The 26,064-nt window shown below is 38.0% G+C and overlaps 1 protein-coding gene across 4 annotated transcripts in view; it reads right to left on the bottom strand.

Moving 5' to 3' along the window:
• Nucleotides 1–6,197: 6,197 nt before the first annotated feature.
• LOC127418326 (follistatin-related protein 5-like) overlaps nucleotides 6,198–26,064 on the bottom strand; it is a 314,771-nt gene continuing 294,904 nt past the window's right edge. For all 4 annotated transcript variants that reach the window (XM_051658892.1, XM_051658895.1, XM_051658893.1 and 1 more), the window contains 3 exons: nucleotides 22,668–22,775; nucleotides 20,426–20,550; nucleotides 6,198–8,559 (listed from right to left, as the gene is read on the bottom strand). In XM_051658892.1, coding sequence (XP_051514852.1) covers nucleotides 7,857–8,559; nucleotides 20,426–20,550; nucleotides 22,668–22,775 — 936 coding nt within the window. In that variant the 3' untranslated portion in view covers nucleotides 6,198–7,856. The remainder of the gene's footprint in view (nucleotides 8,560–20,425; nucleotides 20,551–22,667; nucleotides 22,776–26,064) is intronic.

Here is a 26,064-nt window from a genome sequence, read left to right as displayed (position 1 = left end):
AGCCTGAATGTCAATACAGTACAATACTGTACATTCTATATATATATATATATATATATATATATATATATATATATATATATACTTTTTTATATATATTTTAATTTTTAATTTTTATTGAATAATGTGTATCTATATAGTATCTATATAGTAAAAAACAAAAAAACAAAAACAGCATATTGTATACTGTACAGTGTATGTTATTATTTGTATATTGTTGAGTGTAATTATGTGTATAACAGATGTTTAAATTGTGTTGTGTTAATTTGATGTTTTAAGTTGTGTAATTATGTATAACAGATGTTTAAATTGTGTTGTGTTAATTTGATGTTTTAAGTTGAGTGTAATTATGTGTATAACAGATGCTTAAATTGTGTTGTGTTAATTTGATGTTTTAAGTTGAGTTTAATTATGTATAACAGATGTTTAAATTGCGTTGTGTTAATTTGATGTTATTGTAAATTGGTATATGTCTCATCACTGTCACGACTGCACCCAAGAATTTCACACACCATTGCACTTGTGTATATGGCTGTGTGACAATAAAGTGATTTGATTTGATTTGATTTGAAAAATCGTATTCTTGATAATAATTTTTGTATTGTTTTCCTGTAAAAATATCTACAAATCCTTAAAACAAGATCAGTTTGATCAATCTTGTTTTAGAAACAACATTGCATAAGATATTTATGTTTTTCAGAGAATGTATTTTTAACATGTGTATTTTGTCTTACTGTATTGGCAGAGTTTTTATAGTCAAAACAAGTGAAAAAAATCTACCAGTGCTGAAGAAGTAATTCAAAGTATTTAGAATACATTACTGACCTTGAGTAATCTAATGGAATACGTTACAAATTACATTTTACAGCATGTATTCTGTAATCTGTAGTGGAATACATTTCAAAAGTAACCCTCCCAACCCTGGCTTTAAGTTAGCCCAAAAATAGTCATTGAAAATTGGGCTTTGTTTAGTCCGTCCGATTTGGTCCAAATTTATCCATTTAAGATGGACGTCTGTTTCGGACCACATTGCTGTTCAAAAACGTAAATATATTTATATAAATATAAATATGTTTAAAACAGGCCATACAAATAACTTGACGTTACTGCTATTTAATATAAAATGTAGTATGAAATGTGGAGCGTCGTTATGAAATATAAAATGTGACTTGCACACACACACACACACACACACACACACACACACAAACACACAGAGGATATGAATTTTGGATGATAGCAGTACAGAATGTCGGAGTGGCTTGTTTTGACTGATTGATCACTCAAAATTCAAAATAGTTGCAGGTGGGCATGGAGGAGGAGAAGGGCGGATAGTGAAAAAAGGCGGAAGACTCTCACTATCTAATGTACCTTATGAAACCAAGAGCGTTGAACTGAGTAAGTATTAAATCATTATAATTTATTTGGATAATACAGAAATGCATGTTTGACTGAAGTGTAGTCGAACTAATCAGTTGCAAGGTAAGCTGAAGAAGCTAGGTTTCGGCTAGCAGCTATAGCGCCATGTTAGCCTAGCCAGCACATTGTAGTTAAAATATGACAAGCGATTATTAATGATCAGCTGTTGATGATGATATAGTGTTGATGAAATATAACAATGTTTACTTTTAATTGTTTATATTGTAATACACTGTAGATCATTGTAGTACACGTTTTATTTCCCTTATCAGCTGGAAGCAGTGAAGCGCAAACATTTCAAAATAAGAGTCCCCAGTGTGGTGTATTTCAGCCTTTAAAGTTAAAAGTTCAGCGCTATGAATCAAATCTTTTTTCTTCTCTCCCTCCTAGTTATTGGTATTTCGGTTGCACCATAAACTGCATCTGGAATTTAATTAAATTTGGACTCTTGTAGCCTCTGTCTGCCCCCCCCCCCATCACAGGAAGGAAAGACTAAGTACATTTATAGGCTACCAATTGTAAAAACTATTGGCAGAATAATTGCTTTTCTTTCAACACCAGTAAACATAAGTGCCATGTTTGTGTTACAGGGCAGTCCAGCTCTATAAGGGAGCGCTCCAGCTCTTCCAGTCATGCCATGGAATTGATAGAAGACGCTCCACTTCTTGTTTTCAATCACCCTTGGGTTCATCTCCTGGAAGTTCATCTTCCAGACATGGTGAGATAATCAACTTGTTAGAAAACATTGTTGGCAACCATTTTTTGGGGGGTGGACAATTTCAAGTAGTACCTGATTGTGCCGTGAGTTTCCCATTTTTAAAATGGACATTTACAGTTGTTTTAGAGGCAGAAAACAAGTGCCCCAATACAGGGTTCCTACAGTCATGAAAAACCTGGAAAAGTCATGGAAATTGGTTTCATTTTTTTGTGACCAAATGTTTTTTTCTCCTCTCTCTTCAACTATATCCCAAAGGGGAAACAGGAAGACAGTATATGTACATACACCGATCAGCCACAACATTAAAACCACCTGCCTAATGTTGTGTAGGTCCCCCTCGTGTCAGTAAATATTTGATTAGTTCTTTTTTGTCAATTGTCTTATTTTGAGAGTAATTATGAATATAATATGATGATATAATAATATAATGAATATAATATATAATCATGAATTCATGGTTGAAATTAGATTGAATTCAATTAGTTGAAACAGCCTGAAAACGACATCTTTTCAACTTTAAATTTGCAACCAAATTTAGATGTAGAGGGATATCTTTTTATAGACGTCTTTTCAATGACCTGAAAAAGACGACTTTTCACCTTTCAATTTTCAACCAAATATCAACGTTGTTGAGATGTCAGGCAAAGTTGTCTTCAATTAGTTTTTGCTGGGTGGGCAGTTTGCAAAAATGTTGCTATAGTAACATTCATTAAATGAAACTAGGTTGGTTTGTGCTTGTCATGAGTGACACAAATCAAAGCAGGTGACTTTTTGAGGAGAGGTGTGCTATCACTTTTCTAAGTGAACAGTCTTGTGAATTTTGCAGGTGATAAAATGAAAATAAATAAATAAATAAAATAATAACAATATTTTATTAATAATAATAAGAATATACATGAAAAAAAATCCCATATATTTATATTAAAGAAGGGACCTGAGCAATATCTATGAACCAGGACTTTGGGGTGTACTCTTTTGATTTATAATTTAGAGGTGCAGTAAGCAACCACCTCGCAACCACCAATAACACCCTAGAAACCTAATAGCAACACTCTGGCAACCCCTGCCCCCCAACACCATAGCCTTACTGAGGTGACTTTTGCATTGGCAAGCACCACTCACACTTTTTTATTCATAAAATGTAGAAATCTATTTTGTTCCTTAGTTATGGAAGCTTTTATGCTATAAACAAGCTTACTATCAAGTGATATTTGAAAAAAAGAGTCAGCTAAAAATGTAAATGCAAAATAAAGCTTGTTAGCAGCAATGTGAGTATGTGTGTGTGTGAGTGTTTGTGTGTGAGTGTGTGTGTGTGTGTGTGTGTGTGTTTGAGTGAGTGTGTGTGTGTTTGAGTGTGTGTGTGTGTGTGTGTGTGTGTGTGTGTGTGTGTGTGTGTGTGTGTGTGAGTGTGTGTGTTTGGGTGGTTTACGAGGAAATTTTTTTTAGGTTACAAACTGGTAATTACAAGGATATTATGCTATAAATGTGGTTTATGAGGACATTTCTAGTGTCCCCATAATTCAAATCGCTTAAAAAACATAATAAATGATGTTTTTTTTTTAAAAAAAATGTATGTAAAATGCAGTGAGGGTTAGGTTTAGGGGTAGGGTTAGGGTTAGGGGATAGAATCTATAGTTTGTACAGTATAAAAACCATTATGTCTATGGAGAGTCCTCATAAGGATAGCCACACCAACATGTGTTTTTGTGTGTGTGTGTGTGTGTGTGTGAAGCACATTACATGTTTCTGTGCTCCTCTGCTTGCCATTGGTGTCAGTTCACCTATGTCTCAGGGCAGGAGTGTCATAACCTTAAGTGATGACAGTCATTGCAATGTAAAAATATGATTTAAAAGGACAGCGTCTCAACAACACACAGACACACGCGCGTGCGCACACATAGACACAGACACACACACACACACACACAATCCAGCACTGCCGGAACAAGTTTTGAATCAGCGCGCCGCCGTCTGGCTAGTTGTGACGTCACAACACGGTGATGCCTTAGCAGTTACACTTAGCATTGGTTAATATTAAGTTCAAGATATACTAATACATTTTTTTCAATCAAAGGTACTTGTTAACAATAGTTAATGCAATTGGAACTAACATGAACTAACACTGTACAATTGTATTTTTATTAACTAACACTGACAAAGGCAAATAAATGCTGTAAAGTTCTAATGTTAACAAATGGAACCTTATTGTAAAGTGTTACCAAAAAGTCACATAAAACTATGACTTTATATACAGTATATGGCCATATATAATATTTCTGTTTTGCATTACTGAACCATCCATTCAATTAATCTCATTGATATTCATGTGTCCATGACAAATTTCTGTTTTTAGAAACAATGTAAACATTATGAAATTATATAAATGAATTTGTACAACAAAGACGAACTTTAAAAGGTATAGCATTTCATTAGATACAAAATACATTAAAGCAAATGCCATTTATTTTTAAGAACGATAGCACAAACACAAGTTTAATCTTAGTTTAATCAAGTTTGTTAAGTTCGATATAATAAAATATATAAAATATACACTGTTGAAAATGAAGACAAAAAAGTATTTGGACACTTTCTGGTTCTCAGACATTAGTGGAGCATATCTTTAGTTAATGTAATGAAATATACATACTCTGCTTGGCTTTAAAGGTTTAAAGTTAGATCTGAGATTAGGTCTAGGATCATTTGTTTGCTGACGACTTAATCCAATGTGATCAAGGCCATAATTCAGCATTAGTGGAAATAATAGATGTTGAAAAGATGGCCAATTACTTCAGAGGAGTCACAGAACAAGAGATGTAGAAGAAATAAAGAAGAGTCAGATGGCTGGGTGCAAGGAACAGGGAATCAACCTCTGTGCCATTAATAACTCTTGAAATCTGAGCTAGCAGCACTTTCTGTGTGACAGTGATACGGACATTTGTGAGCATGAGTGATGATGATCAGACTTTTGAAAAGGAAAGACATGAACATGTTAGAGTGGGACCACTTAATAATCCAAAAATTCTTGGTAAAACATGGGTGTGGGGCATATAATGAAAGAAGGAGAGAACTGAGGAAAGATAAATGACCAACAACAGATAATTGCAGCGCTGCCTTGGTCTCGTTCACGCAGCAATTTATGCATGCATTTGGCATTATGAGCGAGATTGAAAAAAGGAGGCTATTAACGTAATGGATCAGCATCGTAGAGGAGGTGAGGAATACAGATAGAGGGAGAGATGGAGTGGAGAAGTGAAGACAGAGGAGGAGAGAGGGAGGGGGAAGGAGGACACAACTTGCTCTGAAAATGAAAACTACAGCTTTTCTGACATAGATTAATTTCTCCGGATGTATCATTTGTTCTCAAAGTCAAGAGTGTGCAAAAGTGTTTTTACTTTATGCTGTCTCAAAATAACTGTTTACTTCGCTGGTTTGGAGTACTCATTATTTCTGTGTATGAGGAAATCCCTGAGTTGCTTCAATTTAAAGACATTTATAAATGAAGTTTGGCTGTGTAATGGAACATGATGAGTTAATGAATTTTAAATTTTGACATTCTGCAAGATACATAGCATTATCGGAACCCCATGAAATCAGTTGTTTTCTTGCTGTGTTGATTAATTTCTTATTGAAACAGGAAGATTGGACAGGACACATCAAAGGACAGGCCGTTTTGTTTTTGTATAGCCAATAAGCTTTTGTTACCTCACAGCCATGAACAGTTATTTGCTACTTGCTCTTTGGTTGCTGGTCTGTTATTACAGGGAGGAATATTCTCCTTCTAGAACATTTGATTGGACAACAATCTGTGTAGTGCAAGATGAGTCATCAATATTTTTTTTCTGTTTTCCCAGACGTAGACTGTAGATTTTAAATGCGTATACTGTATCTAGCATATAGATAACCTCAAAGCTAACAGACATGGACACATTTTTTATTTATTTTTTGCTTCTTCATTTTTATTCACTAATGCATAAATTCATGTTAATTGGGATTCATTCCACTCTAAAGCTATCATTCATAATATTGAGACAAAATAATAACCAGGAGCCTTTGTTTCAAAGTTATAGGCTTTAATTAATTGCCAAAATTTCAAGCATGTTTCTCTACATAAATAACAATCACGGGAATCAATGTAAATGGCTACATGGAGCTGAAGAAATGTCTGGATGTGACATCACAATGTACTTGGTCATTTGTGGAACAAAGACAGTGCAGTTCTTGTTGCCTTCAAATAAATTAGAGAAACAAATCAACCTGAACAATTTGTAGAAAATTTAGGCAAGATAAAGTATTTTACTTGAGCATAGACCAGTCGACTACTTACAGAACACAAGTTAAACTCACTAAAAATCAAAACAGTCATGGTTACTCAGGGGTAAGGAAAATGCAATCAATAAAAAGCTTAAATTACTGTTTAATGTGCTTTTTAACGAAATATACAAAATCTATCAACTAAAAAAAACAAACAAACAAAAAAAAACATAATATGACCTTTTTTTTTTCTTTTTTTTTTTTTTGTTGGGTAGGGGAGCTCAATCCATGCAGCCTATTGGCTGGAGTGTAAATGAAAATGCATAGACTCTGTTCATTGAGGAAATAATTCAACACTGTGAGCATTGTAGCATTGTAACTCTCATTGAAATATTTTAAATAAATGTCCCCCAGCTATATAACCCTTGCGATGCATAAATTAAGTCTAACATCACACCACACCACACGAAGCATCAGTTACTGAAAGCAGACTCTTATGTGGCAGTGGCCATGACTGCTGAGTCAATTAAAATTTCTTTATGTGCCCACTCTACAATCTTTCTTACTAAGATTAAATAGGATCATAACTGTCCCTATGAGTGCCATTTTATATTGTATAATAGACATGTTTTCATTGATCCACTGATCCAAGTGTTTGTCTTTTCTGTCGGTCGTAAAGATTTTAACATTTCTAGGGGTTCGTGACAAAGAATTCACAAATTTGTCATTGTCGTCGTTCTTCCACCCAAACTTTTCATAAGATTTACATTTGTCGAACACATCATTACTGACATTTAAATCTCCACAGTGAGTGACAGTTTCCCAGCAAGACGCTGTTTTTTAATAAGCCAGATATGCCTCAGGGTCTGTAGGTATAAGCATGTGAAATTTAAGTGTAGCTCTTGTTATCACTCTACATGTGGAAAAGCCAGGGAGGGTTTAATATACAGGCTCAGGGGAAATCATTACTTTAAATTTTCTTTTTAGTGAGTATTTCTTCAAGGCACTGGGGAAAAGTGGGCTGAATGCATTTTGTTTGTGTATTTTAAGTGTTAGTTGGGAAATGAGGAAATATTCTTTTTAAAAGCTTGCATGTTTTTGTTTTTATTTATTTTTTTAAGTTTAATTGATTCTTCCATTCAGAATTTCTTCAAACGAAGTCTTTCTTGCCTAATTCCTTAATAAAAGATACCAGTGCTAGTTTGGCCCCACCAAATATTTTCGAAGAGACTGCTAATTAGCTTTTTTAATCAAAAACCTGGCTAGCTCATGCAAAATAAGCATTTCCCATCAATCGTTTGGATGAAGTTGTCTTTTCCAGTGCAGGTTTTTGAACATTCAATTTTGTTATCTGTTTCAAACTGACGTTAAGACATTTATATTTCTCAATGAATTAAACAGAGACCAAATTCAGTGCAACTATACCTGTTTGTTTGTTGGTTTCCCACTCAAGCCCCTTTAAGATAGCCTATGCCTCCCCCACCCACACCACAGTATTTCCCAGGAGAACATCAGTGATCTCACAGTTGAGCTTATCCAGTCGTCCATCCAGTATAAACAGAGAGCTCTGGGACGGTGTCATGAGGTACTGTCCAAACAGTCCACTGCCGGTCATGACCCTGTTTTGCCGGTTCCAAGGCCACTGTGCTGGCGGTGTGGGCTGCTTCAGACTCTTGATCATCTTGACATTACCAGTGCTGAGCTCCACAAAAAGAGCATCTGTCTGCCGGCCAGAGCTGCCAAACACATTATACTTGTTAGCGTCGATGAACGAGGGCATGAAGGCCAGATCGGACAGGTGCAGGTTGGTGTGAATGTCAAAGGGTTGGCCAATCTCGCCCTGCATGGACACGGGCTGCAAACGCATTAGCCCGTCACGGTCATCCACACTCACCAAATAGTGGCCATTGGGAGACACATAGGGTGTACCGCTCACATCACCATTTGGACCGATAACATTATCCGTTACACTATCGATGATTAATTGTGGCCGTACCGCGCCTGTTGAGTCTGGCCGACAGTTGACAAAGTAGTATCCACCCAGGTGCGTGTAGGCAAGAGATTGTGGGATGCAATCGTATTCCTTCAGACTAATGTTCTTCATGTAGGAAGTGGTTTCCAAGTCGATCTTATGAAGAGCTGGTTCGTTCTTGTGGAGGATGATACCAAACCTGTTATAAAGAGGAAATGCATATGAGAATATTAGAAAACCATGTTTTGTCAGGTAACACATTTATTTATTTAATAAAAGATAACAGTGCTAGTTTGACACCACCAGTTATTCTTGGAGTAATTACTTATTAGCTATTTCACACTTAAGCATAGCTATTTTACCCTGCTTAAAAACTATGTTGATGGTCTTAGTTGTTTTAAGATGATCTAGACTGGGAGACCAGCTAAGACCAGAAAACCATCTTGATTTTGAGCACGTTGTGAAAACAAGCATTCACAATTGATCGTGGAGATGAAGTTTTCTTTCCCAACGACAGTTTTTCAAAAGTCAAATTTGTTATTTTTCAAACTTTAATGAAGTTATTAGATAAAGTAAACAGAGACTAAGTTGAGTGCAAAATTATAAATACATTTTGGAAAAAAAACTAACAGCTGTGGTTGCCAGAAATTCACTGTAAAAAATACAGTAAACATGTTTCAGGCTTTATGAGATGTCATTTTGATGCCTGTATATTTTATGGTGCTTTACCATCATTTATATTATAAAATGATAAATTATATATTAACCTTATGAAACTGTAAAAATATGCTTTTAACTTGATAAGATATTGTTAATCACCATAGTAATTACAGAAGGGCACATGAAATTCATCAATATTGGCCCTTCCAGGAGCAATGACCAATAAACATGTAGAGACAGTGCTCAGTGTCACTCACACAAACACTAAACACCATCAGGGTAACACATATAGTGCAACGAAGTCAGGGAAACAAAATAATGCAATAAACATTAACTAAACTACATAAAATATAACACAGAACACCCCAATGCACATAATTGATATTAAAAATAAGAAGAAACATAACTATTCCCATAAAATATAATAAAATGTAATGGGTCACACAGAGAATTCTGGGAATGCCCGGTTATTGTTTTTTACCGTAATTTGAACAATTATTTACTGTAAAAAGTACATGCACTCTCTTGTTAAGCATAATATAAAATTTTATCATTAATTATACAGGAAAATCATACTTTTTAAATAAAAAAAATGAAATTTCTTACAAAATTTTTCCGTAAAACTACATGTATTGTCTTTTTAAATATATTTAAGGTAACTACCCGTTAACCAATTTTATAGTCTTTTAACTTAAAAATTACGTCTTTTTTTTTTTTTTTTATACAGTGTACAACAACAGTTTTATTTACTTTCACACAAATCACGAGTAAAACAGCAGATTATCAATTCATAAACACTTAATTTTTGGCCCATTCCTCACGCAATGCTGTCTTCTGACATCAAAGCAGTTTTACTACAGTGTGTGACTTGAAAGGTTAAATATTTTAACAATAGTTGCATTACATATCTAAGCTTATTTAAACATGATCAAGTTGCTCGGTAGCTCACGGAAAACCCTGCGACACGTGAGCCGAAAATGTCATAGAAACACTACAAAATGACATCCTGTTCAGTTTTTCACCTCACATTTGCTATTATGATACTATCGGATAGGTTTAGGTTAAGGTTTAGGGTAGGGATGTCAGTTTTGTTTATTTAAAATTTAATAGAGCAGTAACCTTCAAAACCTCATTAGTTTTTTTTATCTCACATTTGCTTTTTTATTACACTGTAGGTTAGGGTTAGGTTAATGGTTTAAGTTAGGGAGGTTGGTTTTGTTGATTTAAAACAAGATCATTAACCTTAAAAACATTAAAAAACACTGACCTTAAAAAAACGTAAAAAAATTTAACTCGCTTTTAACTGCTGCGATATGTGTAATGAACCAAGTAATTTCATTTTGCAAAAATGTTGCCACAGTCACGTAAAATGTCTGTATTTCCCTGCTCATTGTTGTACACCCGGCAGCAGCCACAGAAACAGACATACATACTGTATGAAGATATGAATTTATATTTTGTATGTATTATACATCAATAAGATTATTTTAGAAATATGTGCAACCCAAGTAATATACTTAAAAGTATTTACCTTATTTGAAAATCAGTAACTGTAATCTGACAAGAATTTCTTATGTAATGTATTACGTTACTTTTGTACAACAATTTTAATTCAATAATAGTAACTAATTACTCTGCACTCAGATTACACTGAACACTGTTAAGGAATCTGTATTTGTAAAATAATAGGTTAAATCCCAAATTAGAGAGTCCCTCGACCTGGATCTAACACCATTGTGTTCTTGAGTAATGTTGCCCTAAGGGCACCGTGCTTTCAATTACTGCAAGTGTAAGTTGTTTTGGATAAGAAGTACCTGCCACACTGAAAGTAACTAACTAAGCTTCTAAATGAATAGACCCAGATTGAGACAAGTGATCAGGTTTTAAACTGTTACAAATGAGGTCTAATGAGGGACATCCAAGGACTTCAATTTTATTTTAACATAAAATAATATAAATTAATCATCTACACCTTGTATTCCCCATTGAACAATCCAAAGGTCCAATTATTGGCTATTTAAAAAAATAAATAAATAAATAAAATAAAAATAAAATAATAATAATACAGCAAAAAATAAATAAAACAAATTGCAGAGTTAAACGAGGCATCAGACAAAGCTCAATTAAATCTGCATGTTCTCCAGTCAATTCTAGCACATACTTCAACCCCTTACATTCATCTTTTTTATGCAGTTGATAATGTGGCCGCTGTCTATGTCTGGCCAACAGGGCACATCTGTCATGGACTGGTGGGACAGATTATCGCTGCCAGTGATGAGCTCCAACAATTGGCAGCACAGGCTCCATCTATTAGTTACACGCCAAACCATTATGACTGTGGAGGTATGCTCAGAATTTAATTAGTAAATTATGAGGTCCCAGAAAAGGACTGATGGCAGATCTGGCAGGTTTGGAGGGTCCCTGAACATAAATGAAAAAGAGCACATTTGACATCCAATAGACATTGTAAGCAAGCGATGTGATGAAAAGCAATGTGTTTTTGAAAGAAATGTTTTATTTTATTCACAGAGGATTCTTTAAATTGATCAAAAATAAATGACAGTAAATGGATAATGTTACAAATTGCTTTTTCTATTTAAGCAAATGCTGTAGTCTTCAAACTTGTCTTCATCCAAGAATCCTACATTTGATCAGACTCTTCTAACAGCAGTTCAACACCTCCAACTTAGACACATCCATCCATAATACTCATTTCTAATCATTAACTATTCAATCTTTAAGTTCTTTTGCCAGTTATACCCTTTTCTTCTAATTTGCTAGTGTCAGATGTGACTTTTTTATTGAAACTTTCTCTAAAAGGATAGCATCCCAGAGTCTTCTCTTCACTGATAAAACTGGTGTTTGGCATGAACTGGTCAGTAATAATGCTGCCAGTTTAGGACCTGTAAGAGGTCTGTTTCTCAAGCCCTTTTTCAAAACTAAAAATGCAAGTGTACTCAATGCATTGGCTATTTATGTAGTATTAAGAACAGTTTCTTGAGTACCATATTAGCACATTAGAAAGATCTCTCAAGGATTAGGGAATGCATAGTTTCTTAGTAGAGAGGAATCATAACAGCTGAAAATGGGGCTTTGCAATTAGGGTTACAATTTCATTTTAAAATGAATTAAAATATAAAACAGCTATTTGAAAGGGTATTGATACATTTTGCAGTATTTTTGATCAATTTAATGCATCCTTGGTGAACAGAAGCATCAAAAGTTATTCCAATCTTCTGAATGGTAGTGTATGTACAAGTTCCCTATCTGTCTCTCACTCGACGTTGTGTCGATGTAGTGACACTAAGGGTCACTCTTGGGAGCCCGAGACACCTCTGGTCTTTGATAAAAGGCCAATGAAAATTGGCGAGTGGTATTTGCATGCCACTCCCCCGGACATACGGGTATAAAAGGAGCTGGTATGCAACCACTCCGGAGCCGAACGGTCATGCACTCTGAGCTGAATTCCCACGACTGTTCATTCACCTCTGCTGGATCTGACTCCTCTGCACTGGTGCAATGCTGAGAATGCCCCTAGGCGCTTCGGCAGAAATAAGAGTATATTTCTCTAAAAGAGTATATTTCTCTAAAAGAGCGGCACACACGGAACATCTTTTTTTTGTGTGTTATTCCTGTTTGTGCTCGTAATCTCTCGCCTTCTGACGGTCACGATCACTCTCTTTCGTGTCTGGGCACTGCTCACGCGGAGACAGCATTCGTGGATGGGTCATGTACTCATTGTACACATGTCCATGGCAATGGTGCGGTCGTGCCTATCCTTCGTAGGAAAGCAAACCACCCCAAAGGCTCCCCGCCTCGGTCCTTTTACCCACAGGTATGAGGCCAGCGTGGCTAGCACTGGGGAAGATTTGGGGACCCCAATGAGACCGCCTCCGTCGGGTATCCCCCCGCGGACCTCCCATTCCGCAGCACGCTCGTCTGCCCCGATCGGGCTTCCGGATGTGTCCGCCGGCTCGTCTTACGGTGAGTTCGACCTCTTATTCGGAGCCCGCGAAAGTGATGAGCTCTGGAGCGCAGCATCGGAGAGCAGGCTTGTCTGGTCGGACGCGGAAGCCTCAGCTGGGCTCCTCCCTCCAGGTGTGGTCGCCCGGTCACAGGTTGATGCGGAGATGACAACGTGCTTTCCTGGGCAGCCGCTCAAAGCCACGCCCCACCCCGTTCCTTTCTTCCTGGAAGTGCATGAAGAGCTGACAAGGTCGTGGGAGGCACTTTTTACTGCCCGGTCCCGATCTTTTCAGCTTCCCTGCCCTCACTACCCTCGATGGTGGGGCGGCCAAGGGCTATTCGGCAATCCCCCGATGGATAAAGGCGCTCGCGGTGCACTTATGCCCCCAGAGCACCGCCACCTTGCGCGGGTGCCCAAAGCCCCCATCCTAGGCCTGTAGGTTTATGTCATCTCTGACAGCCAAGGCCTACAGTGCTGCTGGACAAGCCGCCTCCACCCTGCACGCCATGGCTCTCCTGCAAGTCTGCCAAGGCGCTAAAGGAACTGCACGAGGGTAGTTCCGCCCCGGGATTGATGCAGGAACTGCTCTTGGTGACCAACCTCGCTCTCCGAGTGACAGAAGTCACGGCGCGGTCTCTCGGGCAGACGATGTCCATATTAGTGGTCCAGGAGCGCCACCTTTGGCTCAACCTGGTCGAGATGGGTGAGGCCGACAGGACACGGTTCCTTGCTGCCCCCATCTCCCAGGCTGGCCTATTCGGCGACACTGTCAAGGACTTTTCCCAGCAGTTCTCGACGGTGGAGCAGCAGACGGAGGCTATCAGTTAGGCATATCCTGCCCCGGCGCAGCTCAAGATCCCGCACCCCGTCTGCTCGTCATCAAGGGCGTTCCCCTGCGGTGACTGCACCGGCTCCGCCACAGCCCGCCCCTTCGGCCCGGCCACGGCGTGGAGCCCACCGCAGGAAACAGATGCCACCCGTCTTGCGGCTGCCAAGAACCCGTGAAAGGCTTCAAAGTGCCCTTGAGACAGGCGACCCAGGGATGACGAAACCCGTAAGCAGACATCTCCATCCCCCGGTCGAAGGCCGGGAGGAGAATCTTTTTGTTACCTTTGCATTTAATTGCGCTGCATGCCCAAGTGGCTGCAGTACCCAAGAGTTCAGCAAAAGCGGTTCCTTGTTCCCTGGGTCATGTATCCAGTGTGCACGGCCATCATCACGACCACAATCCACCACTCTATTTGGCAGGTTTGGCGCTCCAGCGGTGGTCTTCTGCCCCTGAGCGCCCAGCTGTGGCACAAATCCATCCCCGATGTGACAGTCTCCACAGGTCACGAGGACAGGCCTCTTCCTCCCCGTCACAGGCTGTTCACAAGGAGCCAGGTAAGTGCTTCGATGTCCCTAGTCTCAGCGCGGCCACGACATGGTGTGGCACCTTGAGCTCTGCCCCGCCGCGAGGCCCCACCTGCCGGTACTGCTAACTAAGAGCCCTGTTCTGGGTTAGGTGCTCCGCATGTGGTGGTTCCCTGTAAGGCAAACCGCATGCAATGTATATCTTCCGCTAATTCGTTTCCCTGTTGGCAAACTGCATCTTCCAGTCTCCATGTTTGTAGTAACTCCTCCCCCGTTGGGTAGGATCTATCTTGAGACTCTCCACATGGTCGGCAAGACCATGTGTCATATTTTTTCCACTTAAATATCCCCCCTCTCTTTGGGCGAGGTGTGGTCTCCACGGTGTCCTCCCCTTGGGAGGGACACCCCCCGACTAGACCTGGCGGCCCAGTCGGATAATCCCCCTTCTTTTTTAGGGAGTGGAAAAAAAGAAGGGGAAAAGAGGCCACGACTGGGTTAGCCTGTCTCTATCTTTTGGGTAGTCGACTTGTCCCCAAAGGGCCATTCGACACTCATAACTATGTTAGGGGAGGTTACGTATTGACTTGGTGTGCTGGCTACGAGGCACACAGTGGTCTGCCCGTCACACACCGCCAGTTCGCGTAACACAGTTCAGCCAGTTGTGGCATTTTGTATAGGGACCCCTAGTGTCACTACATCAACACAACGTCGAGTGAGTGACAGACAGGGAACATCCTGGTTACTTGCGTAACCTCCGTTCCCTGATGGAGGGAATGAGACGTTATGTCCCTCCTGCCACAACACTGAACTACCCGCTGAAATGGCAGGACATTGTCTCGGCTCCTCAGCATATAACCTGAATGAGTGGTTGCATACCAGCTCCTTTTATACCCGTAAGTCCGGGGGAGTGGCATGCAAATACCACTCGCCAATTTTCATTGGCCTTTTATCAAAGACCAGAGGTGTCTCGGGCTCCCAAGAGTGACCCCTAGTGTCACTACATTGACACAACGTCTCGTTCCCTCCATCAGGGAACGGAGGTTATGCAAGTAACCAGGACGTTAAAGCATAAAAACCACTAACACTGGTACCGAATCCAATTCTGGAGATGCCAGATTTCTGGGGCAAATTAAACCCTGAATATGCTTTGCAAAAAAGACCAGAGGCTTGTGTGCTCTGGAGAGTCACTAAAAATGCTGTTTGCAATCACATATTCAGTATTGATATACAAATATATGTTTGATATAGCCTGTTGTGAGAGCCACAGGAAAACATGCATCACTGCATAATCATTACCAACAGGTTTCCCTTTCCAGAAGTTGATTCTTAAGAGTCGCATAGATCTTTTGGATTTGACACACACAGTCATGTCTTCTGAATATCTAGACCATCAGGGATAAAGCTGTTTTCATTACTCTATGAAGTCACTAGCCCCTACCCATGTAGTCAATATACAAGACAGCTCTATAATATGAAAATAATAAATGCAACCCAAATGGGTGTTTTTGTAGCATTGTGTATACTTTGTAATTTGCAGTGGGTTTATGTTGCCATGGTAGAGCAATTAATTTAGCATGGTAAATCAATGCTGTTGTCCTATTTCACTTCAGGCATCTTAAAACAACCCTTCATATGCACAAACAAAATACATTTCCTCATTCACTGCCAAACCTCCATTTATACAAATTGATTCAATATTTATCCAGCCTACCCTTTAGACTAGGAAAGTATGTAATTAACTTTTGCAAATAGCTTCCTATACAATTAATATATACATAAAACAAATGAAATGATGAAAAACAAGCATATAATTTAAAATTATGTATTACTTACAGTTGACACAAACATATTTGACCATGGGCTGGTTGTGGATAAAAGCATGACAGAAAGTCAATGAATGCTGTGAAAATGACTCCTGTAGGCTGTTATTTTCCCAGTGTGAAGGTGTGTAAATGTTGAAATAATTTGACAACCTGACTAAAATGTCACATTCAGTCACATTCAGTCTCTCCCTTGTACAAATCACTCCTCAACAGTTCACCGCCACAGGTAAAGTCAAAGCATACGAGGCATTTAAAATTAGAAAAGAATGAAGTAATTATTGGATCATGGATCACAAAATATTACTCCTTACAAGAGTGTTTTGTACAATGACACTGGCCCTGATTACCTGTAACACATCTCATTATATGAGCATATTTTCAAAAATCAATATCTTTCTGAGGGTTACAAAACTTATTTCATATCAATTTTTACTGAGTGATCTCATTAGTATTCGTAGGTATTTGTATGTAAAGGGTGGTCCTATCACACATACCGTTTTGCGCTTGGATAGACACCGATACATACAATATCAAAGGATGGACAGTTTATTGATTGATAAACCTTTTACATATTAGTCACAGACATTGCTTAATTAAAAAAAAATAATTTAGAGATGTACAAATTTTTATGAATCATTTAACCACATGTGACCCCTCGTGGACATTATATTTTGGCTTCGCTATAAACAACACATCATTTAAATTAATTTAAACCGACTGAAAACTGTTCACAAGACTCTACACTGTCATTTAAGCATTAAACTTCTGGCACACGGAGTCATGTGACACAACAGCATGACGCTGATTTCCATGAAGCACTTATGGGCACAGTGCCAACAAAAGTGCCTCTGGTAAGAAACCTCTTTCAGTTTTTTGTTTTTTTGTTTGAAACCTATTTGGGTGTAAAGAGTAGTCTCTAGATTTGTTTGATATGTCACTTTAAAAAATCCATTCATTCCACATATGTGGAAAATGGGACCTTCTTTCCTCAAAAGTTGAAAAAACATGTTAGTTATTTTAAATAACTTTCAACATTAATATATCTGTGGGTAATTTTGCTTCATTTTAATATACATTTTGTTATATTTTATTTTGTTATCACTGTACAATACGGTTCTATTTATTAACATTAAATGCATTGCTATATACTATTTACTGTGCATTTTCACATTGGGAATACATTTATTTATCCAAAAGCTGAAAAGTTTTGCTTTCAGAGGCTTTATATGGAGTTAGGATGAAAATAAGTTGCATTTTGAATCTGACTTTCTATAGCCCGGTATTATTTAAAATTCTTAGTCCTGCTGTCCACATATGTGGACATACATTTTTAGAAAAACTATTTGCTCTAGAATTTTATTTTTTATTTTTTTTGCTTGTTTATTAGGTGCTACCAATTTACAAATCAAAAATGGAAAATGCACACAGCAGTCACGCTCGGGTCTCAGGAGGTAAAGGTACAAATAGCCCTACTGAATTCATTGAATTCATTGGTTGATTTTATTGTTATTCTAATAATTGAGAGTCATTAAATATGTTTGATGGTATCACATTTATTTAACACAGTAAATGCATATACCTATTTGACAAAATAACAGCTTCATTCTTTACTGTGTGATTTCTAAAGACTGGCCGGAACCATTATGACCTTCAGTAAATGAGCGAAAGCTCATACGTTACACCATAACAGGGCTGTTGCTAGGGTTGGAAGAGATAAGGGGCTTAGACCCAGGAGACATTGATCTTTTTTTCAGACAAAGTGTCTCCATCTTTTACTGATGAATAAAAGTCTTGCAATGGGATTGATCACACTGTGAATTCAAAAGTTCTTCTGCTAAAATCGATTTGTGCTTACCGAAATTCCAATCACTATAAAATATTTGGACACATGAGGTTCCGTTTCTGGCTGAATTGTCCACAGATTGGCACCAAAAGTGAGCAGTATTTTTAGATGTAATGCAGTCAACAGAAAAGCATATTTTAATAATTCTTCCCCAAACACAAAACCCCGACCCTAAACATATCCGTCAGTGAAGTCATTTGTAATTTTATAGCGGAAATGCAACCTTGGAATCTTGCTCACAATTGTTTATGTAAATACAATTTCTTCCTGGTTCTAGAACTCGTGTCTCAGAGGCTGCTCATGCAATGCACTTTCAACAGCACCACAGGGAAAGGTGATAACAATTAAATTGATCCAAAAATGTTTGACGGGGCATGGGGTTGATTTCAGTGTACTCAACTTTCGGAAGCTATTTGTTGATTCAATCATGTTGGAATACCTACAAATATGAATGAGATCACCCTGTTTGTTTCATGATCTGTGAGTCTGTTATCTAACATTATGTGCATTCCCCTCTTTCAATCTTTATATTATTCCCTTTAGATTATCAATGATGTAATTTCTCAAATGTGTTACGTAACAGGTTTTACAAAGAAATACAACTTCTGTCTAAAAGCTGATGTCATGTGCTAAATCCAGACTCTTGCCAAGCCATAAGATCAGAGGTATAATACTTTACTCTGGAGTTAACTTCCATTTTAGTGTAGACTGCTGATGTTGCACTCTGTGGACTTGGAGCACTGAAACACATTACTCCATCAGTGAGAGGACAGCACCACTAAATGTTACCAACATATTGAGTTTTCATACTCTCAACTGAGTGTCTAGCAGTTTATTCAGGAATGTTTTTTTTTTTTTTTTTGATAGTCACTGACCTCAAATGACAGGAAACTAAATTGCATTGTGGCAAATATACTAGCACTGAAAGGTTTTGTAGTACATACCGGGGTAAAATCGAACTGCAGGCTTCCTTGATTTATCACGAGGAGAGTGTGTGTATATGTGTGTGTGAGCTATGTGTGTAATCTTTATTATCTCTGGTCCCAGCAGGATTGAAAATTAAACTGGTGCATCCTCTTGATGAACTCTCTATTGTGGAACTCAGATTTATCATGCCTTTTAACACACTTGAACTGCAACATGAAACATGCATATTATTTCCCTAACACTTTTATACAGCAGAAAAGAAAAACTAAGGAAGTGTTCAGCCACAAAAAGATGTGTAAATGTACCCAAACCTCTTATACTGAAGAGATAACAAATGTGCGTAAATGGTGTCAATGCTCTTAACTGATAACAAGATTTGGTGTTGCAAACAAACAGATTGTGATGTCAGTTATGCTAATCTGATTGGATATCCTCATTACAATGCTGTGAATTTGCTGTGATTAGATTTTGGAAAGAAACATGTCAATTATTTTGACTCTCAGGGTAAGTCAAAGGCTTTGTTCCAAAACATAGTGAGCTGTCTATGTATGAATTAAGTATATAAAAAAAAAAAAAAACACTCAGCAAGAAGTCTGTTCCAAAATACCAAATTTTAAGGCAGCATCATATACATTCTTTGTAAAAAGGCAATACATTAATTTATTGCAATGAGCTAAGTGAAATAAAAAATAAAAATAAATCCATTCACGATGGTGAAACAAAGCAGGGCAAATGTACAGTATATACAATAATTTCAATACTAAAAAGAATTGTTAGAAAGTTGATTAAACATGTACTACTCAATATTTGTGTATTATTTATCATATGCTTTTAAGAGTATTTTGTTGTTGGATTAGCAACATGCTAATGCCAAATTTTATTGAAATCAATTGTGAGTCAAACCACCACTATGCTTCGCATGAGGATTACTATGTGAACATTTTACATTGTTTGCCTTCATGATCTTGTCAGGAACAGTGTGATTGGCTCTCTCAATGTTGAGAACAAGTAAACCCTTTCGATCTTTCTTTGGAATTGAGTTATTATTTTTCATATTAGCACAACATGGTAGCAAAGTAAACATCCATCTGCCAACAGGGGACAGTAAGAGGATCAGAGGAGCATGCTCAGTAATCTTCAACTCATATTTAATCAATTCAAATCTCCAGGCAACATCTCCTGGTCTCTTTAAACTCACCATTCCCCTCTCGACAGCTGCTAAAGCTACTTACCCATGCGTGTGACTATGAATACATAAAATGGTTTATTAAGATCTAAATGTCACTCCTCAGATGCAATTTACACACTTTCCAGAACTGGAACTCTACTCTCTGGAGTAGAGTTTAATCACTGTAAGGAAGAGCTCATACATAGGTTATACACAATGTTTACCATCTAAGGCTTTTGCCTCTTGTTTGGGCAGAAGAATTTTCTCTTTTTGCTTTCAGAGTGTGTTTCTAACAAGTGCTGGTGTCTCTCCTCTCTCTCTTACCTGATGTGATTGATGGTGAGGCTGATGGGAGGAATGAAGAAATCCTCCACCCTGTCAAAGCCATGGCCAACTGGTTGGGTGTGGATGGTGTGGTGAGATGTGCTTCCACTGGCCTTGCTGATCACCTGATGCACAGAAGAGTTATTTAATAGGAACATGCGTTATGCAATTTCAGTTGAACTATGTCAGTGTGTTACTGCATGATAATAAACCACAACAAAGTCAGAAAGACAAAGAAAGCATGAAAAAAACTGTGCACTTTTTCTCCCATATACAGCTGAAATTTAATCTAAGCACAAATGCAACATTTTGAGCAGAACTGTCCATTATTTTAGTGGATTAGTTTTAACCTGAGCTGCAGATGTTCGTGCTTCTAATAAGTGTCCCTGCATGTTGATTTCAGACACACTGAAGAAGATCCGTGTAGTTCTCATGCTTCTGTGTATATCCGCTTTTTAAAATGTTCTGATTGGATGGTTATTTCCTTTTAAACTGCAAATTTATACTCTTGTTTTAGCGCAGCAGTTGATTGACAGGTGAGGGGTGGTGCTTCGCTGCTCCAGGGACACATTCAAGACAGATTAGAGTTTACACCTCAAATGCGATGCGGTCACATGCGCTTTTGGACCCCTTTTAGACCTGTGTGTAATGCTGACCACATGTGATCGGATCACCAAAAATGCATCTTAATACCAAGTGGAAATGGGGTCTCTCTCTCTCTCTCTCTCTCTCTCTCTCTCTCTCTCACACACACACACACACACACACACACACACACACACACAAACGTTAGTGCGGCTCTCCATAGATATAATTATTTTTATACTGTACAAACTATAGATTCTGTCCCCTAACCCTACCCTTAAACCTAACCCTCACAAAAAACTTTCTGCATTTTTACATTTTCAAAAAACTTCGTTTAGTATGTTTTTTATTTTAAATTTTTTTATTTTCTCCCCTTTTTCCTTCCCAATTTGGAATGCCCAATTCCCAATGTGCTCTAAGTCCTCGTGGTGGTGTAGTGACTCACCTAAATCCGGGTGGCGGAGGACGAAGACCGTCAATCCGCACATCTTATCACGTGGCTTTTTGAGTGTGTTACCACGGAGACATAGCGCGTGTGGAGGCTTCACGCTATTCCCCATGGCATCCACGTACAACTCACCACGCACCCCACTGAGAGCGAACCACATTATAGAGACCACGAGGAGGTTACTCCATGTGACTCTACCCTCCCTAGCAACCAGGCCAATTTGGTTGCTTAGGAGACCTGGCTGGAGTCACTCAGCACGCCCTGGATTTGAACTCGGGACTCCAGGGGTGGTAGTCAGCGTCTTTACTTGCTGAGCTATTCAGGCCCCCGTTTAGTATGTTTTTTAAGCGATTTGAATTATGGGGACACTAGAAATGTCTCATAAACCACATTTATAGCATAATACCCTTGTAATTACCAGTTTGTAACCTAAAAAAATGTCCTTGTAAACCACCCAAACCTGCCCACACACACACACGCACAGTGTGAGATGCATTTAGATGCAATAGTGAGATGCATTTACTTAAATAACCTTTATTATAACACAGAAATAAACAGAACCTCTACTTAAGTAGTCTTTATTATAACACAGGAATAACCAGTCCCTGTCCTTAAGCACCCTTTATTATGACAGAGTAATAACTAGGACCGGTACTTAGTATAGTACTTAGCACAGTTCCTGTACTTTAGTAGCCTTTATAATAAAGTTATAACCAGAACTTGTTTTTACAAATTGTTACAAAGTTTCCAAATAACATCTTAAAAAAATTAATCATTCAAATTTCAGCTGTCAGTTATTATGTAATAACCAGTACCTATACTCCCAAGTAACTTAACATAACACAGTAAGCTAGAAATCCCATTGTACCTGAAGAACTCAGTGTGATTTATCTATGATCTATAAAAGCTGTGCATTATGGGGGACATGACTGTACCTGATAATCATTTGTTATGCAACCCTATTGAGAGCCCTTGCAATGCTGGTTCAATTTTACATAATTTGCAAAGGCTCTAAAATGACAACTAAATCGATCAAAACACACACACGGCAGGGCCATCTCATCTGTTTAGATAATCAATTGAGAGAAGTTTTCAGCCAGTGTCCTAGCAGTTTTGTTTGAGAGCTTTTATGAGCTGAGAGCAGTCACATGGCGGTGATTAGCACTCTATAAAAGTTAACTAGGTGTGATTTGGTTGAGTCAAGCTTACCTGGAGAGTTGGAAAGTTTTTCTCAAGATCTCCCCAGCTCAGAATCCACACCTGGTCATGAGATTTGTCATAGTGCAGCTTCACTGGAACCTGGTCTGTGCTTACAGTCTGTTGATGACAACAACAGGACAATAAATGGTCTGATTATTAATTCCATTTGCTTATCAATGTCAGATATTTTAGTTACAAATAAAAAACAAATATGATCTGCCAGTTAGTTCTGAGAGAAAGACTGTCAGTGTATTGCTCAGCTTTGTTTGGAACTATTTTCACTAAAGGAAAAATAAAAATAACTCGATCTGATCTCATGAAAATAATGTGACTTTGCCGTCGTTTTTGCAAAATGATCTTACATAGTTACACGTATCGCAGCAGATTTGAGGTGAAATGTCCATTGTGTGATGCTAAAAGTAAATACAAAATGTTTCCCAAACAGAAGAGGTTAATGCTATAGCATGATTAAAATCAACAAACCCTAAACCTTAATTTCATAATAAGCAAATGTGACATGAAAAATCACTGACAATCTTGCTGTATACTAAATTTCAGCATGGCTGTGATTACCTCTGGCCGAATCACAACTGTGCTGACTAATATTTACTGCAACAGCACTCCAGCTTCTTTCATATTGCTTAAAAATTTGAACATTTAGCATTTAGTAAAGTAACATTTTATAATTATTCTACACTTAAGAATTTTTGCCTCTGATCAGTAGAGTAGAGTGCCTTTAATTTATCAATTTTCCACATTGCTTACTTCTAAAGAGTCCCTGTGAGAATTTAATAAAATCATTGGAACTCATTATGTTAATTCATGAGGCTGATTCATCGCCCTCTGCTAAAAGCCAATGCTTTTTGACATTCTACAAAAGTCACAATAAAAGTTTACAAGCCCACCAAAGCAAACGGCTGAGACAGAGAAAAGGTGTCTCGCTTCCAAACGGACAGCTGTACGCTTTTCATAAAGGCAGAGTTTGGTTATGGGTGTGCATTTTAAATAAAGTGCCGACAGTAACAATAGCTCAGCCAGTCTGGAATAATAGCTTAACGTCTACATTATATCCATTCTCCATCACTTGGCTGGACATATTCCAAGGGGAAACAAATGCTGCGGTGATAGTCTTACTGTGCAATTTACACACCTTACACACAATTTACATGGATGCACACGAATATGAAGGAGTTGTTAATTTGCACATTGAGCATTGCAAAAATGATTACACTCTCTCTATTTCTCAGTATGGCTGAACTTTTTTAAAACTTTTTTCTCAGTATGGCTGAAGGTTTCAACTTTATTCCCTGTTAAAAGATAATGTTAAAAATAGTTCACCAAAAAAAAAAGAAAAAAAAAAAAGAAAGAAAATTCTGTCATAATTTACTCAACCTCATGTCATTCCAAACCCATATGACTTTCTTTCTTATGCAGAATACAAAAGGAGATTGGGTTAAATGCATGGATTCATTTTGAGCGCCTGTGTATGTGCGCTTTGGGCATAGCCTGTTTCCAAATATGGATTCTAACATCCACTAGACATCCAATGACAATGATCTAACACACCTATGATGTGAAGGATCGTGTTTCCATGCATCGATCTCAGAGAAACTGTCGCTACAGAGATGCCATTAGCGATTAGCCACCATTGCTTGTCATGACACTCAGGATTTCAGGATCTTCACATCATATTATGTTGAGTGTGGGCTTGTTTGATTCAGAATTGTCTGCTTTAAGGTGTGATATGCCATTTTCTATGTTTTCATGTTTATTCTTCATTAAGTAACAAACCTAAATTTGACGAATATTCTGTTTATCTTTTTATTATACATGTGGTTTTGCCATGCTAATATTCACTGTAGTTTGGTCTCTGGTTGGTATTTGCTTGTTGTATTCTACTAATCAAGACCTTTACAAGGATATATTACACATGACTATGCAATCTTTTAGATCTTTTTGCAGGTTCTAAATATGAAATATAGAAATTAAACAGTTCTAATGTGTCAGCAAATATAAGAGCAGTATTTTAGAATTGGTCAGATCAGCTATATTTATTGTAAAGATAAGAGTCTAAGCTAAAATGACACATGTTTTGTGCAGAACAAGCAAGTGGTTGTTGAACAGTTCCATCATAAACATTTTTGTGCCTTTAAGCAGCTTGGAAAATTCTAGAAAATTATGTCAAATTATGTATGTGTATATATATATATATATATATATATATATATATATATATATATATATATATATATATATATACAGGTGCATCTCAATAAATTAGAATGTCGTGGAAAAGTTCATTTATTTCAGTAATTCAACTCAAATTGTGAAACTCGTGTATTAAATAAATTCAATGCACACAGACTGAAGTAGTTTAAGTCTTTGGTTCTTTTAATTGTGATGATTTTGGCTCACATTTAACAAAAACCCACCAATTCACTATCTCAAAAAATTAGAATATGGTGACATGCCAATCAGCTAATCAACTCAAAACACCTGCAAAGGTTTCCTGAGCCTTCAAAATGGTCTCTCAGTTTGGTTCACTAGGCTACACAATCATGGGGAAGACTGCTGATCTGACAGTTGTCCAGAAGACAATCACTGACACCCTTCACAAGGAGGGTAAGCCACAAACATTCATTGCCAAAGAAGCTGGCTGTTCACAGAGTGCTGTATCCAAGCATGTTAACAGAAAGTTGAGTGGAAGGAAAAAGTGTGGAAGAAAAAGATGCACAACCAACCGAGAGAACCGCAGCCTTATGATTGTCAAGCAAAATCAATTCAAGAATTTGGGTGAACTTCACAAGGAACTGAGGCTGGGGTCAAGGCATCAAGAGCCACCACACACAGACGTGTCAAGGAATTTGGCTACAGTTGTCGTATTCCTCTTGTTAAGCCACCCCTGAACCACAGACAACGTCAGAGGCGTCTTACCTGGGCTAAGGAGAAGAAGAACTAGACTGTTGCCCAGTGGTCCAAAGTCCTCTTTTCAGATGAGTGCAAGTTTTGTATTTAATTTGGAAACCAAGGTCCTAGAGTCTGGAGGAAGGGTGGAGAAGCTCATAGCCCAAGTTGCTTGAAGTCCAGTGTTAAGTTTCCACAGTCTGTGATGATTTGGGGTGCAATGTCATCTGCTGGTGTTGGTCCATTGTGTTCTTTGAAAACCAAAGTCACTGCACCCGTTTACCAAGAAATTTTGGAGCACTTCATGCTTCCTTCTGCTGACCAGCTTTTTAAAGATGCTGATTTCATTTTCCAGCAGGATTTGGCACCTGCCCACACTGCCAAAAGCACCAAAAGTTGGTTAAATGACCATGGTGTTGGTGTGCTTGACTGGCCAGCAAACTCACCAGACCTGAACCCCATAGAGAATCTATGGGGTATTATCAAGAGGAAAATGAGAAAC

This window comes from Myxocyprinus asiaticus, chromosome 27, assembly GCF_019703515.2.
Source record: "Myxocyprinus asiaticus isolate MX2 ecotype Aquarium Trade chromosome 27, UBuf_Myxa_2, whole genome shotgun sequence".
Taxonomy (NCBI): Eukaryota; Metazoa; Chordata; class Actinopteri; order Cypriniformes; family Catostomidae; genus Myxocyprinus; species Myxocyprinus asiaticus.
Note: the sequence above shows the minus strand (reverse complement) of the source record. Positions and strands in the feature narration are given on the sequence as shown.